Source organism: Sardina pilchardus, chromosome 11 (genome assembly GCF_963854185.1).
Source record: "Sardina pilchardus chromosome 11, fSarPil1.1, whole genome shotgun sequence".
Classification (NCBI taxonomy): Eukaryota; Metazoa; Chordata; class Actinopteri; order Clupeiformes; family Clupeidae; genus Sardina; species Sardina pilchardus.
Genome location: NC_085004.1, coordinates 14,709,378 through 14,729,625, shown reverse-complemented (window position 1 = coordinate 14,729,625; position 20,248 = coordinate 14,709,378). Strand labels below are relative to the sequence as shown.

Genomic DNA, 20,248 nt, shown 5'->3' with positions numbered 1-20,248 from the left:
TAAGTCAATGGGCAAAGTCGTTGAGAGATTTGTTTTTGGCCTGGTTTGTTTTTCTCCCTTGTGCACCGTGTGTGTGTGTGGAGCCCAGCCAAATGTAGCGGCTTTGCCTTCGTTTTAATAACCCAATGCTTCATTAGGTGGTAATTAGGGCTTTAATACTGTACACTCGGTTCAGCGAATTATTCCCTTGGAAATATGGTACATAACAGAGAGTGTTCTAAGGACTCCGAGCATGGCTAGGGGTGTGTTTTGGGATCATTGGTAAATGGTAAAGCTCTGCTGTAATGCATTTCTGAGGAGCACAACCCCAGCGCAACCTACACTTTTCTCTAATGGCTCTCGTGTTATGGCATGTACAGTACAGGACTGGCCTCTTTGTTTTCTTTTTTAACCGTGTGCCCAAGTGCCGTTGTGTCTCTGGACTCTGGTTCCAAGACTGATTTGCATTTTGTCCACAGAAGAGATGTAAGTCAGATGGTCTTGAGTGAAGTATTTTCAGGTTGTCTGCTGTCAGGCCACATGTTTACTAAGAGATGATGCTTGTTCATTTCACATTTGAGATTTGTGTGGTAAAGTTTTGTTAAGCATTTACATTCATTAATTTAGCAGGCGCTTCTATCCAAAGCGAACTTATGTCAATCATCATAGTACAAGGACCGCTATCCCCGTACCAACTTGGGGCTAAGTGCCTGCTGGGAATTGGAACCCACAATTGGTGGAAGCTGGGAATTGAACCCACAACTTTTTCGGCCACCTCATGCTAGCCCAGCTCCTTAACCATGTCGCTACCACAGTCCCATCTATGCTGTAGACTTGAAGGCAAAAATGAAAGTTTCTCCGGTGAGGATGATGTGATTGAAATCTGGGAGGTCAGTGAGCCTGGAGCCATACTGAGAACACACACACACACACACACACACACACACACACACATAAAAGACAAACACATGCAAACATAGTTTCATTTGGGAGGAGTTGAGGTTGCTAACCATGGTATCACTCTCATCACGGTTAACATGGGTTGTTCTTCAAATGGATTTATAATCCTTACCCAGCCTTATCCTTCTCAAGCTTTTCCAGTCGCCTAAGGGTGCGAACAGACAGGAGTCAGGACGCACTTTGCCGCTTGTAAACCACGAGGTGCGTTATGTTTTCCGCGATTGACGTAGGGCGCTTTTCCACATTGAGTTCAACTTTTTTGCCTCTGCAAAAGTGCTGCAGGTGCACAAAACGCAAGAACTCAGGGTGCACAAGCAGCGTCCAAAACACGTACTGCCAACATGAAACAACATTTAAAAAGATGCACATCACTGCAAAAACATGCGTCCTGTCTGATCATTGCCTAAGGCAGACCTAATGAAGAGGTGTAGCAGATCTCTATAAATCACAATACACCTTATTGCAACACTCTTGATAAGTCTTGAATCCCTAAATATCAAAATAGGATTTTATTCTGTCTCGTGTAGGCTGATAAAAAAGCTTGTAACAACAAACCTCTATTGATGTCTACCCCTAATATCTGGTGATTGGCTAAAGACTGTTGGCAGTCAGGACCTGTGCTTGGAGAAATGCTTCAGTGGAGTGCAAACTCAAATAGAAGTTAAAGGTATACTGGAAACTGCGATTCGAAAGGCATACTGAGAATTTAGGGATGTATTGTGAATTTAAAAGTATACTGGGAATGTTATGGTATACTCAACTTAAACACCGGTTTAATGTTCATTCTTTTCACCTGATTTCCGAAGGAGCTCCATATAAGGCAGCCCGTCATAGCAGCACGAGCACAACTGGGTTTTATCAGTAAACACCGAGGTGCCAAGTTGGTTCTCTTGTTTATTGGACCGAGCCCATATCTGGCGCGTATCATCTGTTATCTTCCCCAAACTCAATTCCGAAAGCGTTTCCCCTCCAAAAGCTGCCATCTGGGCTTCATTTCTTTCTCTTGTCACTGATTTAAACGTACGTCTGTCCTGCTCCAAACGAAGCGCGCTGGACGGCGTCCAGCCACGGGAGAGAAAACAGGTGTCTGAGCGGACGCGTAGGTAATATCTAGCGCTGAGACCTGTCATCTCCCCTGGCCGATGCGGTGATTGATTGCCTTTCAAACACGGAGGGTGCCTCTCGTGGTGTAAGAGCAGCCCCCAGATTAAATGCTCTGTTTTTTTCCAGTAGTTTGTACAGTATCGTAGTGTGTGTGTGTGTGTGTGGTGTGTGTGTGTGTGTGTGTGTGTGTGTGTGTGTGTGTGTGTGTGTGTGTGTGTGTGTGTGTGTGTGTGTGTGTGTGTGTGTGTGTGTGTGTGTGTGTGTGTGTGTGTGTGTGTGTGTGTGTGTGTGTGTGTGTGTGTGTGTGTGTGTGTGTGTGTGTGTGTGTGTGTGTGTGTGTGTCCATGTGCGTGTCTGTTTGGAGGATCGGTTGTTGGGCAGTGTTGTTTTAACTCCAAAACAAGTGCTTGTATGTATAATCAATCTCGTTTCAATTCAGACCCCAATCTCCCATCTCGTCAGCGGGCGAACTCTGTGTGTCCGTGTGTATCGATGGTATCTCTCCCCATTAACATGCATGCATTAATCATAACCTGCTATCCAATAGCCTGGCGGAGAGCTCTGTGTCCTCTTGTCTGGCGCGGCTGCCCGAGGCATTTCTCCTCAGGTGGTTTGAGGTGCAGGAGTGCTGTAGCTGTCACCGCACAAATCAAACTCAACTCGCCGTAATGATGCTGATTCGAATTGAATTGTGGTCGGAATGCATTTGCATAATGGCGAAACGCGAGCTCTCCGTCTCCGCCGTGCCAGGGCCGCGGCGGCTCTCTGCTGGGTTGGGTAACCTCGTTTTCACCCACACACACACACACACACACACACACACACACACACACACACAGTGAAGGCACACCAACTTTTTAACACTCTGCTTCTCCAACCAAATGCCCCCTGCATTCTCCTTCACCCCCTCCCCTGCATATAATTGCCCCTGGAGAGGAGGGTGGGGGGGTGGGGGGGGGGCAGGGGAGGAGGTTCAGTGCGTTGATGACCCCTGCTGCAGGTGCAGACGACTGGGCAGCGAGGGGGGGCCTGTCTTAGTGGTGGTTAGTGGTGCAGATTCCTCCTCTGATTCCTCTCTCCCACGTCCCAAGTTGAGCTCGCTCACTCAGAACACCACCCCCACCCCCCCACCCCCCCATCACACACACACACACTGCTGCTGCTGCACCACTTTAAAGGCAAAGGCTGTTTTCAGTCGCTTGATTTGTTTTTTTGCTTAGTTTGTCTGTGAAATTGCGATCGCCAATGACCTGCTCCGGTGTCCGGCGCCGCAAGGGTTACTGCAGCCTGCTGTCCGTGAATCATGCGGCCGTAATTGCCCTGGTCAAATTGGGTCAGTATTACAAACGTTCCAAGAATGAGGGAGGCCAGAAGACAAATAACAAAAGCACCGGCTCCAGATTCCATAAGGAGAAGTAGCTTTTATTTGGACTGTATGACGTGACACACATTAGCGCTGATGACCTCGGAAACTGGCTCCTTTTGTTTAATCAATGCACGTGTGGATTGTTTGGGGACACAAAACAGACTCGGAGAGAAACATCTGGTCAAGGGAAGAGTGAGACAGAGAGAGGAAGAGGCAAAGAGGATTTGTGGTCGCAGCTTTTAATTTTTTTGTGGGGGGAGGAAATCTCTAAGCTAGCATAAAAGGCTGGTGGCGTGTGTGTGTGAGAGAGAGAGTGAGTCATGGCATGGTGTTGGCGGTAGCGTTTGCAGAGTGCCGCTCTTGTCCTGCCCTAATAGAAAAAAAGGTGCTATATACAAGCAAGAAAACATGCTCATATATGGCACCCTTAAATGGTTCTTTAAACCATTTTGAAAGGTCCATCAAAGGAACCCCTAAGGGTTCTTTAAAGCTTGTATGGCTCTATATAGCACCCCACAAGAACTCTTTTTTGAAGAGTGTGCGTGTCTTTATTCCTCCCCTCCTGTAGGAATCGCCTATCTGGGTGGCGCCTGCAGCTCCAAGAGGAAGTGCGTGCTGGCCGAGGACAACGGCCTCAACCTGGCCTTCACCATCGCCCACGAGCTCGGCCACAAGTGAGTCCACCGCGCACAAGTGTCTCTCAGTGCTGAGGGTTTTTTTTTCCTTCTTGCTTTCTTTCCTGCCCTCTCCACCTCTTCTTCCTCTGTGCTTCTCACAAGTTCAATTGCACATACTCTCTCTCTCTCTCTCTCTCTCTCTCACTCACTCGCTTTCTTTCCCTCCCTCTTCTCTCTCCCTCTCCCTCTCTCTTTCACTCACTCTCTCTCTCTCCCTCTCTCTCTCTCTCTCCCTCTTTCTCCCTCTCTGTCTCTTCCTCCCTCTCGTTCTGCATACCTTTTGTGTCTGTCTGTACTGCACGCCATAAATCTCGTTGAGCAGACCTCTGTTTGTTTTGATGTATTAGGGGGGTGACAGGATATGTCTGTTTAACGGTTAAACAGCCCTGAGCTGTAGGCAGTAGCCTGCACTTTGAAAGTACAGTGTCCTCAAATTCCACTCCAGACCCCATTGCTGTGTAATGGATTGCCCCCCGGGACCCCTCTGTTCTGAACGCTCACACACACACACACACACACACACACACACACACACACGGGAAGACTCTCCAAAAATGATTGCTTGTGCCACAAAAATATCTCTCAAGAATACACAACCTCTACCCTGCAATTCGAAGGAGCTCGGAGACACATCTGTCATTGATGGGGCTGCATCGGCACAGCTCTGTCCGCTTACTGTAGATGGACTGACTCCCCCCAAACCTCATACCCCACCCCACCCCATACCCCACCCCACCCCCGTCCAGCGTCTCTCTTGTGTAAGAGCAGGACTTTCTCCTCGTGCACACACGTACAGTATAAAGCCCACATTGATAGAACAATGACGGAGAGCCAGCACCAAATTTGTCTGGAAACCGCTGCCAGGCTGCATTAGCGAGCGCGGCGCAGCGGAGGCTTTGTGGCCCTGCCAGGCCTCTGCGGAGTTATCGGGCCGATCCTGGCCAGCCTCGGACGTGGCGGGGCGGACGGAGCCGGGGCCGAGGAGGTGGAGGCGGAGGCGGCGGCGGTGCAGGCCAGCGGTGGAGGGCGAGTTTTTTAATGGCGACGGGTAATGAGCTGGCACCCCGCGCGCCCGACTGGTGCCGATACGCGGCTTGTGTGTGATTACGCAGCCGGTGCCACGCAGCCCCGCGAGCGAGCGAGAGAGCGGCCGCCGTGAAAGCCCTCATTGTACAGGGTGCGTTAAAACACCTATTAAAGGGGAACTGAGGAGGGAGAGGTGCACCTTGATGCCTTTTTTATGCACAGCCCCGTCGCCTGGCGTGTCAACGAGCTCCCGGGTTTTTTTTCCACACTGCAAAAAGTTTTTGCTTGGTGCGCAACTTTCGGAGTGCAAAGGGTTGAGCACACACATATACCTACAGTACACACACACACACACAAACACACTCAGAAACACACAGACACAGACACACACAAAAAGTGCTAACCTTTAAATTCACACCCATTCATTCCATAGGTTTCCATTCCCAAGTCCTGAAAAAGAGGTGTATTCTGCATCTTCTAAACTGCTTAGATAGCCCCGTAGAGCTGTCTACTCCGAGCCAAAGCTCATTGTGCCTCATTTGTGACGTGCACACTGTCAAGCATGGCCTTTTGAGGCTTGCAAAAGCAAGGCAAGCCATTTAAAATCTCTGTGTGTGTGTGAATGTTCCTTGCTATTAGGCATTCAGCTGAGTTCATGGAAGTGTACTGTTGGTCGACTTATTTTTGAACAAAGCACACAGTATGTATAGCTTACATTTTGTGCTTCGATCAGAGATATACTTAATTGAATTATACTTGGCTTATACTCATATTTGGCTGATAAGTATACATAAAGGTTTAAGTATATGTAGCCTATGCTTGGTACTTAGATATGCTTAATATGCTTGTACTGAAAAGCTTTTGCTTTGAGCACTGTTGTGAATGTACTAATTGCCCAAAGCTAGATAGGCCGGCAACAACACAACACAAACAACAGCTATCTGAAGACTGTAAGGCTATGAGAGCATTCTTTGAATAGAAATATTCTTGCCCTAATTTGGAGTTTGAGAGCACGTTTTCGTCATGTTCCTCTCTATTTCACCGTGCTAGCAATCAGTCGTTAATCTCCTAGGGTAGTCAGGAGAAACTCGACCTGCAATCAATAAACAAGCACCTTTTATCCTTGCCGATCACAGGAACACTTCTGTGTGTTATGTGTGGGGGGATTCCATGGAAACTTAGCAGAGAGGATTCTTATTAGCTTTGTAGCAGGTCTGAAAACAGTAGACCCTTTATGTGCACCAATGAATCCAAGAGCTTTGGCTCTGACACACCGAGGCAGATAAAAGCCAGACTTGATGTCCTGTGGCGCATTGATGGCTATAATCCCCCCCCCCCCCCCCCCCACCATCACCACCACCACCACCACCACCATCACCACCACCACCACCTCCACCACAGCCCCAGCTTCCTCTTTACTGAAGTGTGTGTGGCTCTTCTTGGTTTGAAAAAAGTAGACATATTGCTGTCATGTACGATACAGCCATTATGTGCCTTAGCAGCTGCTTGAAGGAGAAAGAGTGTAGGAATATCCGGGGAAGGGTACTGGACTGTGTTGTTTCTGCAGCACAAGCTCCAGCACCAGCGCAGCCACATGGTCATATGCCTAAAGGAATGCGGCTTTGGAGGGTGGGGTGGGGGCTAGGGGGCTGCATCAAGACACAAACAGTAGGCGATGTAAGTGAACTCTACGGCCTGGAACGAGACCAGATGCCACCCCACTTCCTCTGTCGTCCAGCCGTGGTGCTGCGGAAAGAGGGGCGATCCCGACCGTGCGGAAAAAGCTTCGACGTCATAATGGCACGCTGTCGGCATGTTCCTCCGGCAGCGAAAAAAAAAAAAAACGCCAGCGGAAGACTTTGTGCGAGTGTGAGTGCGAGTGCGTCACGTCACGATTCATCAACAGGGAAGTGAGCACCACGGCGATTCCCAGCCACTGTGCAGACGGTGGGGGGGAGAGGCGGAGAGTGACGCTGGTTCCTGTCGGGGTTCAGCGGGCCCTGTTTATGGCTCCACGGCTGGCCTGGCGTTCTCACTCGCCGATCTGGAACAGTGTTTACGTCCTTGTGTGTAAATGAATATTGCTTGCGTAACTGCTCATGGCATGGGCCTCTCTCGGTCGAAATGGAATGGCAGATAACGAAGCGGTAGAAGGTCAGAACACTTATTTTAATAGCTAGCATAGTCATTTTCACCAACTCATTACGTCATTACCTTTCGACCCCCCCCCCCCCCCCACCCCCCCGAGTCACTTTATTATCCGTTTGCAAAATCAAATCGGAGTTCTTGTGAAATCCCCTCCGTCAAGCCAGAGATTTCCAACTAAAAGAAATGCACATGAAGATATATATTCAGATTGGGCCTTTCCTGTGTGCGCTGTGGCACTGCTCACTCCATCTTTATTGCATTCATTAAGGAATTGGGAACAGAGAACTAACTCGGCGCTGGAAGTCGCCGACCGCACTGTTTTTTTGTGTTATTAGCTCCTGTGTTTGCTGCTTCAAGTTCACTCTAGGTTGTTGTTTTTAATTTGTAAATGTAGGTCATGGCTTTGGAGGAAGCGCACAGCAACGCTCCACAGTCAAAGCCTCTCTCTCTCTCTCTCTCTCTCTGTATCTCTCTTTCTCTCTCTCTCTCTCTCTCTCTCTCTCTCTCTCCCTCTCTCTCTCTCTGTCTCTGGGCTGCCCTCAGCAGCTGCTGGGCCCCTCGCTAGCAAACCCCTCTCCGACGTCCCCGCAGTCCAAAGAGACCCACGCCGACTCTCCGACGCGGAGCAGACATCAACAACGCCCTTCCTGTCCAGGCTGCCCCCCCAAAAGATGCCGTAGATAGATAGGGCCCGGCCTTATCCTCTGCAGCCACGGACGCTTGGACGCCGGCCACCGCTGCCACATGGGCAGAGCCAAGCGCTCATTCTTCGGCCTTGATAAAGATAAAGAAATCAGGAAAACGCCCAAATAGAAAAAATGTCCTCAGAATGCGGGCAGCCACACAATGCCGTATTGCAGGGTGGCTAGTTAAGATCTGTAAATGAGTGTAGCCGGCAGATAAGAGCTCAGGGCTGGGTCACTCCAGTTCTTTGGGCTGAAATGTGTCAATATTTGCTAGATGCTGGAGCTTGATTTGAATGGGGCTGATGATTGGTCCTCTGCTTTTTCCTCCAGCATGGGAATGAGCCACGACGACGACCACGCCACGTGCACCGGACACTCCCACATCATGTCTGGCGAGTGGGTCAAAGGTCGCAACCCCAGCGACCTCTCCTGGTCGTCCTGCAGCCGCGACGACTTGGAAAATTTCCTCAGGTAAGATCAACGTTTTTATTTTTATTTTTTTTCCCCCACTCGATGCGCAGCCAACCTCACATTTATCGACGTGAGGGTGCGTTCACGGCGGTCCGTGGCACGTGTCCTGAAGCTCCTTTTGCAGTAGCTGCGCTCTCTCCGCATGTCTGATGTCTGGAACGGGCGCGGGTTTTCCTTGGATGGCCGCGGCACAGACACTAACTGACATTGTCCAAGTGTAAGATTTTCCCCCCCGATCCACTCTCTCCAGTGGAGAACAGCTGCTCTTACTCTGCTCTCTCCACTGTCTCTCTCCCTCCCGTGATCCCTGACTGCGGTCTCGTAGTCTCTGAACCCCCACCCCCACCCCCACCCTCTGGTCGGCCCACATTAGACATATCCCAGCAGTAGCCAGGAGTCACAAGCACGGCTGTGGCCACAGCTTTACCCACCCCAGTCTGGGCTTCTGATGAGGAAACTCTTCTAACAGCCTCCCTCTCTCTCTCGTTCTCTCTCTCTTTTTTTATATAAGTAACACAATGTTATGAGGGTGGAAAATAAGCCTCATCCCCGAACCGAACAGAGGGGTGCAGTTTTCCAGCCTCTCCGATTGTGCTCGTGCACGGTGGCAGCCTTTACAGTGTGCCATTTCAAAAGCCCCCCCCACTCCCCCCTTTCTGAACGAGCTCCCTTTGAAGCGCTGCTAACTGGCCCTGCATGTCTGCGGCTGATTGCGGCGCTCCCATTTGATAAGGAATGCACAAAAGGCGAAGCCTACTGTGGCGAGGGCCCGCAAGACTCACGCCGAGGAGCGAAAGAGAGAGAGAGAGACGCACGAGTTGAAAATACAGATTGAGCCCGGAGTTCACCACACCGATTCTCCACTGGAAGAAACTTTTTGAGGCAGAAGAAGAAAAAAGGGCGAAATTAAATTTGTGCGACGGCACATTATGTTTGTCATTACGCTGTGGTTTCCCATCAAGCTCTTTATCTTGCTGTTGGTCTCTCCTCGCTGTACTGTAGCGATGATGGTGGTTCGGTGGAAAAGACTCAATCTTTTGTGTTTCTTTTCATAAGTCACCTCTGGCATTTGGAGTCTTGTTAGGTCATTGTTTCACAACTCAATATATCTGTTGTTGAGCTGCGCTGTTGAAAAGATAAATGGGCTTGGTTATAAACCAAGGTGTTAAGTAATATCACTCCAGGCTTATTGTGGGGAGAGTGACATCATGCATGACACAACCCCGGCGTTTAAACAAAGAAAACCCCAACTTGCCCGCTGCAAATCTTTGTAACTGTAAATGGTTGTGTAACTGTAAATTGCTCTAAATTTGCCTATTATGCAGCTGTAGCGGCACATTAACACCTCAGTCATGAGTCAACACCACCCTTCCCAAAACCAACATGTTGTTTCTGCCTGTCTAACCGGAGCCCCCCTCTCTTGCTGGTGGGAAAACAGTGCGGCTTTGTGCTTGTGTATTATGTTTGTGTTTGTTTGTTTGTTTGTGTTCTGATTGTGGACTCCTACTCCTCCCCCCGCCGCCGCACAGGTCGAAGGCCAGCTATTGCCTGCTTCACACGGACCCGCGGAGCCGCTACGTGGTCCGCCTGCCCCCCAAGCTGCCCGGCATGCACTACAGCGCGGACGAGCAGTGCCAGATTCTGTTTGGCACCAACGCGACCTTCTGCAACGACATGGAGGTACCGCAGGAACTGTCTATTGCTTTTGTTTAACCCGATCCTTCGCGCTAGAACGGAGGAAAAAGGAAGGGGGAGGGGGGGTGTTCAAACCTCACGACCCAGGGCCCAGGCTTGAGGCGCCACTTGTTGTATATTTGGATAAAGCACCTTGGAAAATCCATAGGCCGGTGTTTTATGAGATGGCGTATTCCGGAGTGCCTTTACTCCTTATAGTCACGGTACGGAGCTGTTAAACTGAAGTGAACTGTGTTTAATACCCACCTCAAGGGGTTCGCCTGCGTAGCTTTCCAAATGAATGATGTACATCAGATTTCTCTGCCCCCCCACAAAAAAACACACACACACACACACACACTATTGAGCAGGTTCTGTTTGCGTGTAACCACTCGTGTCCTTGGGGCACTTGCGCTCGGATACCATGTTGCCATGGTGAGCCCCTCCAAAATATCAATACATATGGCAGGTGCCGACAGTTCAGGTTTGATTTTACATAGCGCTCTCTCTCTATCCCTCTCTCTCTCCCTCTCTCTCTCTCTCTCGCTCTCTCTAATCCACACCACACCACACCGATATTTCCACTCAACACCCCCTCTGCCAGGCCTTGTAAAGTACTGGTGGAGTTGCAGGCCAAAGCCATGTGCATTGTCTAGACACCTTCCAGACCCAACAGAAGCGAAGAGTGATCTCGCATAAAATGGACCCCCCCCCCACCACCACCACCACCAAACCCCTCCCCTCAACAAAGACAAATTGTCCAGCAACAATAGACAGAGGGAAGGAGATGGCAAAGGTAGAGTCCGGTAGTGACACTTTAATGGCCGCCGGGCAAAGCCAGGCACTTGCTCTCGACAGATTGGAAAATGTTATTGAATGTGGCGAGAGGCGAGCACCTATGAAAGGCTTCCCTGGTGGAGCGCGGAGATGGAATGGCTCCTAGAAATATGGTGTCGCTCTCTGCCAAAGAGCGCACTTGCTGTGTGAGTGATGGTTCCTCAAAATCCCTTTCTTTTTCAAGCCAACACGTGAATGCGAATGTGGTTAGAATTGTGAATTTGTTAGAGTGCAGGGCCAGAGAAGGAAGCTTGCGGTACAAACTGTTTTCTTTGCACTGCGTCGGTGTTTGCTGACGTCACACGTTCACTAAAGTTACTGGAGCCTCGTGCAAGCAGGCTCCTGTTTCATCAATCTTCAAAAGCCGGGCAGATCATTACTCCGAGCTGACGATGGCCAGCAGACGATTAAGGCTCGTTCTCTACTAATGATGAAGTGAACACAGAGCTTGAGAATAGACAGGGGAGGAGAGAGAGAGAGATGGGGGTGTGAGAGAAAGAGAGCGAGAGAGAGCGAGAGAGAGATATGGGGGTTGAGTGTGAGAGAGAGAGAGAGATAGACAGAGAGAGAGAGATAGGGGTTGAGCGAGAGAGTGAGAGAGAGAGAGAGAGAGAGAGATGGGGGTTGAGTGTGAGAGAGAGAAAGAGAGAAACACAGAGAGAGAGAGAGATAGGGGTTGAGAGAGAGAGAGAGAGAGAGAGAGAGAGATGGGGGTTGAGTGAGAGAGAGACAGAGAGCGTGAGGGAGGGAGAGAGAATCCTGGCCACTGTCTGCACACTGACAAGGTAGCTGAGCCTCTTGACCAGAGCTGCAGGGGAAACAGGCTTGTGTACGGACGGCACGAGGAGAGATTTAGTGCGTGTCCTGTGCTGGCAGCTCGCGCCGAGCTTTTCCACCGCGCTCCACCTCACACCTCCACCTACCTCACGCTGCGCTGCGGTGGCAGGAACAGGATACGGCTGCCAATTAAACCATATCCATTTAATTGGCCTTCCCAGCGACATGCCAGGCCCAGGCTCACTCACCGTGAGTTGTGAGCGCGGGGAAGGATTTGTCGGTGAAACGTGGCCCTCCTTCTCTCTCCCGGTGTGGTGACTGCGAGGTTTATGGCCACAGATGTTCCTTAAGGGTGTGTGTGTGGCTGAGTGGGTGATTTGTTGTCGGGACCTAACCGTAGAACACACCGTAAACTTCCATGATATTCAAGACATTTTATTTTATTTCTTTCTCTCCCCTCCCCCCCCCCCCCATGCCATTCCGAGAGCCTTGTTGTGCAGTCTCCTTCACGATGCTTGATTTAGAAATTTAGAATTTAGAATTTAGAATTTAGAGTTTAGAAGTCCGTGAGCTCGGGGTGTGCTGAGAAAGTCATTCAGTATTCTCTTTTCAGTCAGTCATGAAAGGACCTCCATCAGTGGAAGAGCTGCGAGATCTGTACATTGTTCCATCGCCGATTACCTTCAGGCCACATTTGGCGGGTGTGCTGCGTGTTTGATAGAATATTCTATGTGTGCAGACATGGATCTGTGACCTTCAGAGAGCATGCAAAGAGCCCTGTGTGTGGACTGAAAGCGATGTGTCCTTGCTGCTCCTGCCAAAATGCCTTGGGAGAAGAAAAATCTTAAAATCTGCTCTCTATACTGTAACTCTCTCTCCCTCTGTCAGTCTCTCTCCCACTCTTTTTTCCCCTCTGTCAGTCTCTCTCTCTCTCCCTCTGTCAGTCTCCCCCATCTCTCCCTCTGTCAGTCTCCCCTATCTCTCCCTCTCTCTCTCCCTCTGTCAGTCTCAATCTCTCTCCATCTGTCAGTCTCTCTTCCTGTCAGTCTCTCTCTCTCTTCCTCCCTCTCTCTCTCTCCCTCTCTCTCTCTCTCTCAGTCTCTCCCCTTCCTCTTTTTGCCATAGCTCAATGTGCTGCTCTGTTTCAGAGGAGCGAATGCCTGACATTCCAGTGGCAGGGCCTGGTTAGCACTGCGCTGCGCTGCGCCGCGGTGCGTGGCTCCCAGTGGCCGTGGCTAATCCCACGTCTCAATGCTGTCTTTCAGCACCTCATGTGTGCCGGCTTGTGGTGTCTGGTGGAGGGTGACACCTCGTGCAAGACCAAACTGGACCCTCCACTGGATGGTACCGAGTGCGGGGCGGACAAGGTAAGGAACCCGTGCGGGCTACACAGGCCGTCACTTAGTTATAATGTCCACCAGCGGAAAGCTGGGCTGGCCCAATACTGATTACTGGTTATGGTAAAATACCAGGTGAAAAGGTAGAATTAGACACTATTGTGAAAGTTGGTCATTTTATGGAAATGTTTGTCTGTATATGTGTGTTTGTTTGTTTGTGTGTGTGTTTGTGTGTGTGCATGTATGTGTGTGTGTGTGTGTGTGTGTGTATGTGCATATGTGTGTGCGTGTGTGTGCGTGTGCGTGTGTGCGTGTGTGCGTGTGTGCGTGTGTGCGTGTGTGTGTGTGTGTCCTTCAGTGGTGCCGGGCGGGGGAGTGTGTGAGTAAGACGCCCATCCCTCAGCATGTGGATGGAGACTGGAGTCCCTGGAGCCAGTGGAGCCGCTGCAGCCGCACCTGCGGAACAGGAGCCCAGTTCAGACAGAGGAAGTGTGACAACCCACCGTACGTCACACACACACACACACACACACACACACACACACACACACACACACACACACACAGATATACTCATGCACATGCACACACACATATGCACATACTGTATGTGCATATGCACATGCACTATGCACTATGCACATGCACATGCACATGCACATGCACATGCACATGCACACACACACACACACATAGCACAGATAATGTCTGGCTGGCTGCCCAAACCCTCTCATGAGATTACTGTAGTGATTGTTTTTCCTCATATACCCCACTTCAGTCCCAATACAGAACAGTGAGAGTGGGAGATTGCAGTGGTCAACAGGCCACTCAGTACTTTTATGGTTCTTCTAGTGTTACTAAATATGTTCACTCACTTACATTTTTAATATAAGCGATTGGGGCTGCCCAGTGGTCAAGCACTTGCACAACATTTAGGTGAAAGGGCCCATGTCCAGCAACATTTGGCTGAGCTGACCACATCCCCATATCTTTAGACTCTAGTCCAGTGGTGGTCAACTGCGTATGAAAAATGAACACCGTAGCAGTTTGGCCTTATCGGCCGGGTGAGTTGGAGACCATGTGTTGACATTTAACAGGTCAAGGCTCTGACAGATGTTTTTAAAGTTTGTTTCTAAGCAGATGATTTGAAAGGCACAAAAACACATTTGAGTCCATCGGCAAGCAGCTGCTGTATTGAGTCAGGGGCAGGTATGAGTGCGGGAATGAGGTATATGTTTTGAATAAGATTACCTACTTACCTACTTAGAAATATGTTTAATTGAAGTAAAGAAGTCTGTAACTATATTGTGATTTCGAGAATTGAGGCCATATGTCTTGACGCTGCTACGCACATACAGACACACACCACAGAGCCATTGGACACACACCAAAAATAATCTTCAATATGTTTTTAAATTTGTGTAAAAACTTCCAAGAGGTTCACCAAATGAGATCAAATCAATGGTGGTCACCCAGTTCAGTGCAGAGAGAGAGAAAGAGAGAAAAAAAGGCGTAATTTGCCTCTCGAAGATGAGCCTGGACCGATGGCAGCAGAGGGAACAACTCGCTCACCTCCGCCAAGCTGGCGCGGCCCAGGGAAAGAGCATGATGTTTTTATTTGCATCTTGGCAGCCGAGCCCCCTCTCTCCACTGTACCGATGGTGACAGAGCTTCTAGCGGAGCGCGCTCCAAACACAAAAGCTCTCGGCCCGGCCAGCAAGGGAAAGGAGGGAGAGAGGGAAGGAGAGAGAGAGAGGGAGAGAGAGAGAGAGAGATGGAGGGAGGGAGGGAGGGTGTGCTTGGCAGAGCATTACGGGGGCCATCATTTTAAGACAAACACAAATCCAGCCGTGTCTCGGTGCCAGCGGCAGGACATGTGCCACGGGGCTGGAGTGGGCCAAGAGAGCCATGAGTCTGAAAAAACAAACAGGTACTTTTGTTTGTTTGTTTTAATATGGAGCGAGCTGTTTGTGGGGCGTTTTTTTTTATTTTTTATTTTTATTTAGCGCCGCCGCACCAGGATGAATGCGAGACTTGTGTTGGAGCGCTAATCAGTCCTTCAGCCTGGCGTCCAGCTCTGGCCGTAAACCTCCCTACGCCGGGGCTCCTGCTCCTGCTCCTGCTCCTACTCCAGCGGCTGGCGTTGGGAAGGAGAGAGAGAGAGAGACTGAGAGAGAGACTGAGAGAGAGACTGAGAGAGAGAGAGAGACTGAGGGAGGCGGATGGAGGGAGAGAGAGAGAAAGAGGAATGGAGAGCAAAGTAACTGAGAGACGGAGGGGGGGAAGGAGGGTGAGGGGAACACTGGGATCTGTCTGTCTCTCTGTCTATACCGCCTTCAGACACAGAGGGGAACAGGGTCATTCTAGCTCCATTCACAGCGGTAAAAGTTGCCCCTTGGAGCAGGGAGGAGAGGAGTTAGGGACAGTGTGGAGAGAGGGGTCAGGGGGGTCACGACATACATTTAACATTTACATTGAGATTGAGATTTTATCTATATTTATTTACATATAGCAGTTCTATTACAAAGGCCATTGTTCCTGGAGCAACTCAGGGGCTAAGTGCCTGCTTTAGGGCACAACTAAAGTGGACGGCGGGAATTGAACCCACAACATTTTAGGCTACTGCATGCTAGCCCAGCTCCTTAGCCACTACGCTACCACTGGCCTACCAGGATGGTGTGGAGAGAGGGGTTAGGGATAGTGGGGAGAGAGGGGTTGGGGGGATCAGGACATACATTTAACATTTACACTCATTCATTTAGCTCTGCTTTTTATATACAGTATAGCTGTTCTATTACAAAGGCCATAGATCCTGGAGCAACTCGGGGGTTAACAGTAAACGGCGGGAATTGAACCCACAACTTTTCAGGCTACTGCATACTAGCCCAGCTCCTTAGCCACTACGCTACCACTGATCCTACGTGGAGAGAGGGGGTTGGGGTCAGTAAGGGAGAGTGGCGGTGACTGACGGTGTTGCTGTCGTTCTCGTTCTCTCCTCTCAGGCCCGGTCCGGGCGGGAAGCACTGCCAGAAGGCCAGCGTGGAGCACAAGGTCTGCGAGAGCCCGCCGTGCGCCAAGGGCCTGCCCACCTTCCGCGACCAGCAGTGCCAGTCGCACGACCGGCAGAACAACAAGAGGAAGAACAACATGCTGACCGCCGTCATCAATGATGGTGAGGCCCCGAGAGCGCAGGACGCCAACAAAGGCATAAACACAGAGGGCATATTACAGGCACTTGACCAACGTAACACTATCCAGCAGTGTGAAATCACTGTGTTCGTAATGCACACGCAAACAAACCCTAATCCTGTGGTAACGCTCCCACCCTGAAGTACGCCTACACATGTAAGCGCACACACGCATACATGCACATAGACAAATACACAAGCACACACACACACACACACACACACACACACACACTCACTCTCCCACCCTGAAGTACGCCTACACATGTAAGCGCACACACACACATACATGCACATAGACAAATACACAAGAGCACACACACACACACACACACACACAAACACGCACACACACACACACACACACACACACACACACACACACACACACACACCATGCTCCACCCTTGCTGATGCCAACACACCCTTTGAGTATATTGTTTACACTCATCCCAGAAACAGAGGATTCTGACATCAGAGAAAGACTTTGTCAGCCCAGTTTACGGTTTATAACAGCCCAGTGCCACCAAGGCTCCACTTAAGCAAAACAAAATAAACACATGTCCTCTGAGATTTGTGGGAGAATTTAATTGCGGTCCCTCAAGGGAGTGGATGTTGATATAAAGAGATGATGATTATTAAGTAACCAATAATTTGGCCACATCTGCTGATGAGCCATAGCCTCTGCGCCAGTGTCCTTCATATTCAGTGGTCAGCACAGGCTAAGTTCATAGCCGCCAGCGGTCAATGTCTGCAATATATTCTTCCTGTCGTGTGTTTTCTGCTGAGAGGTGACAGTGCTGGGCGGGTTTTTCTTATTCTAATTCCACCCCCAGGATGTGTTCAGTTTTTAATGATCAAATTTGACATCCAGCATGCACAAAGCTTTTTCTTAAGGCTGTGTGTGTGTGTGTGTGTGTGTGTGTGTGTGTGTGTGTGTGTGTGTGTGTGTGTGTGTGTGTGTGTGTGTGTGTGTGTGTGTGTGTGTGTGTGTGTGTGTGTGTGTGTGTGTGTGTGTGTGTGTGTGTGTGTGTCAGAGACGTGTGTTCATAAGCCAGCAATTGCGAGAGTCTCCTATTTAGGGGTGGGGAATATAATTCCTAGAATTCCGTGTATGTTTTTTCACACGATATGTGAAACTTTTTAATCAGCCTTTCCCCAATTCATTGTCACTAGTCAGGATTATTACAGCTGCTTGCCAAATGTCTTCGCCTTCTTTTTTCTCTTTTTTTTTTAAACGTGATTTTTTTTTTTTTTCATAACAGGATGTGGAAATGTTTATCTGAAGATGGTGAAATAGCCCTGAGTTTCTCCGTCCTCCCCTCCCCCACACCCACACCCACCCCCGGCCCACCGCTGTTTCCCGTTCCCGTTCCCCACTAAAAACAGCTCTGCTCCCACTTCTCCAGAGTAGCTGGCCCAAGTCTCTCCCCACAGCCCTTCCGCCAGAGTCGGCGTGAACGCTCCAATTTGTCCAGCATTGTCCTGTCTCGGCCCTTAACCCAAACAAGCAGCCATTTTTTGCAAACCCAGCATTCTTTTTGCAATTACTGTAATGTTTGCCACATACCTGCTGGTAGGCAGTTCTAGGTGAGGCTCACAAAAAAGCGCGTCGGTGAAGTTATTTTAATGCGACCGAGTTCTGAATGTGATGTTGCCGGTGCTGTCAATGGAGGATGTCTGAGCGTTGGTGGGTCTCCAGCTGAGAACAAAGGCGTCTTCTGAGGCCCTATTCACAAGGCTTGCTGCAGTCTCTGTGTCTGGGATTTCTAGCGCCTGGGTGTTTTTTTTCTTCTTCCTGGGTGCCAGCCTGTGTGTCCTTATTCTGATGTCTGCTGAGGAATTAGCTTCAGAAGTGACGTGCGGTTTTTTTTTTTTTTAAAGTATATGTTTTTGGCCTTTTTGCCTTTATTATATAGGACAGTGAAGAGGTAGACAGGAAACAAGTGGGAGAGAGAGATGGGGTGGGATTGGGACATGACCGCAGGCCGGATTTGAACCTGGGTCCCCGTGGGCACTCGGACCCGTAAATGGTATGGGCGCTGTAGCCTGCTGCGCCACAGCGCCCCCGTGACGTGCGGTTTTTGATTCTCACGTGCTCTAATCTTTCTTCACTTTCATTCAGCCCAAAAGAATCTTCTAGTCCTTTTGCAGTGTGCCGTTGACTTGGATGTGGGTTGCCTGCTAGACTTTTATATGCATCCATCACTTCGCAAATGCTCACACACATCTCTATCCTCTCCACAACACACACACACACACACACACACACACAGAGACACGCACAGACACACACACACACACACACTCGCTCTGACACTCAGACATAGACACACTCACACAAACACACACACACACACACACACACACACACACAGAGACAGACACACACACTTACACACTTGCGGCTGCACAGACAGACTCAATAGAAACAAGAGCGTGATGTCTGTTTCAAGCCTCACTTAGATCCATTTGGTTCATCTATATTTCACACAGAGTCTTTCATCTTTCATCTCGGCCAGAGTCGTAATAAAGAGCAATCCCTCCAGATTTCATGCACCATCATAACTGCCTATCAAGGGCATCAATCACGAGGAGCAGCCGTGGTGTTTTGCAGCCGCCCGGCTTCAAAAGGAATAGCTCTTAACCACTCTTCGCCTCCTCGTGTCCGTAGGTCCAGACTATTGCATTGAGCGGCCCGCCAACAGGGCGCCGAGCTTAGAGGCTGACCATACTGTTCCATTGTGTTAGCCGGGAGTAGTGTAAATTAGCCGTGGCCTACTGGTTAGGGCTTCGGGCTTGTAACCGAAGGGTTGCCGGTTCGATTCCCATCCAGTAGGAAAAATGTGGGTGTGGGGGAAGTGGCCACATCCATGGCTGAAATGCCCTTGAGCAAGGCACCTAACCCCTCACTGCTCGCCGAGCGCCGCTGTAGCAAGGTAACTGCTCCGGGTTAGTGTGTACTTCATCTCACTGTGTGTTCACTGTGTGCTGTGTGTGTTCACTAATTCACGGATGGGATAAACGCAGAGACCAAATTCCTCGTATACACAAGTACATTTTGCCATAGAAACCTGCATCACACACACTTCTTCAAATTCTCCCGCTGTGTGTGTGTGTGTCGTCTCTGCAGAAAAGCCGTGCGCTCTCTACTGCACTCCCGTGGGTCGGGAAGCTCCGGTGTTGGTGGCGGAACGGGTCTTGGACGGAACCCCCTGCGGCCCTTACGAGTCTGACCTCTGCGTCAGTGGGAGGTGTCAGGTAAGACCCTACACCACCTGTGTTAGCACCCATACACCTGTCTACATCTGGTAAGACCTTAAACCACCTGCGTGTAGCACCCTTACACCTGTCTACATCTGGTAAGACCTTAAACCACATCCTTGTAGCACCCATACCCATCTTTCTGCAAGAAAGTAGGTGAAGCCGTTGTCTTTGTGCTAGAATCGCATTGCCACACCTGTGGCCAGGTGTGAGGTGTAATCAAGTGAGCTGTTGTCAGGTCAAGTCCTCATCATTCCTGCTGCTCCGTGTGCAATTGGGTCCTGGCTGGAGTGTGACAGCCCTCGGCAGGAAGCCCTCTGCCGTCAGTGGAAACTAGAATGTGTGTGTCTGTGTGTGTGTCTGTGTGTGTGTCTGTGTGTGTGTTTGTCTGTGTGTGTGTGTGTGTGTGTGTGTGTGTGTTTGTCTGGTCCCGGGTTGGTCCAAATAGTCCTGCTGGCTCGGCCGGCCTGGGAATGAGGAAGCTTAATTGGCCCAGGAGGCAGACAGGGTCAGAGCAGGAGGAGGAGGCCTTTTCTTCTTCTCTCTCTCTCTCTCTCTCTCTCTCTCTCTCTCTCTCTGTTTTTCTCTTCCTCTGTTTCTCTGTCTTTCCCTCCCTCTTTCTCTTCTTTCTCGCTCTCCCTCGCTCTTCTCTGATTCTCACTCTCTCTCTCTCCACTGTTTGTCTCTCTCTCCTCTCTCTCTCTCTCTCTCCCTCTCTCTCTCTCTCTCTCCCTCTCTCCACGGATTTATTTAT

General features: G+C 50.0%; 1 protein-coding gene across 1 annotated transcript in view; it reads left to right on the top strand.

Annotated features, from left to right (window-relative positions):
- adamts17 (ADAM metallopeptidase with thrombospondin type 1 motif, 17) overlaps window positions 1-20,248 on the top strand; it is a 76,632-nt gene that overhangs the window by 24,248 nt on the left and 32,136 nt on the right. The window contains exons 8-14 of the mRNA XM_062549955.1: window positions 3,978-4,083; window positions 8,277-8,417; window positions 9,947-10,097; window positions 12,971-13,072; window positions 13,401-13,546; window positions 16,045-16,214; window positions 19,364-19,491. Coding sequence (XP_062405939.1) covers window positions 3,978-4,083; window positions 8,277-8,417; window positions 9,947-10,097; window positions 12,971-13,072; window positions 13,401-13,546; window positions 16,045-16,214; window positions 19,364-19,491 — 944 coding nt within the window. The remainder of the gene's footprint in view (window positions 1-3,977; window positions 4,084-8,276; window positions 8,418-9,946; window positions 10,098-12,970; window positions 13,073-13,400; window positions 13,547-16,044; window positions 16,215-19,363; window positions 19,492-20,248) is intronic.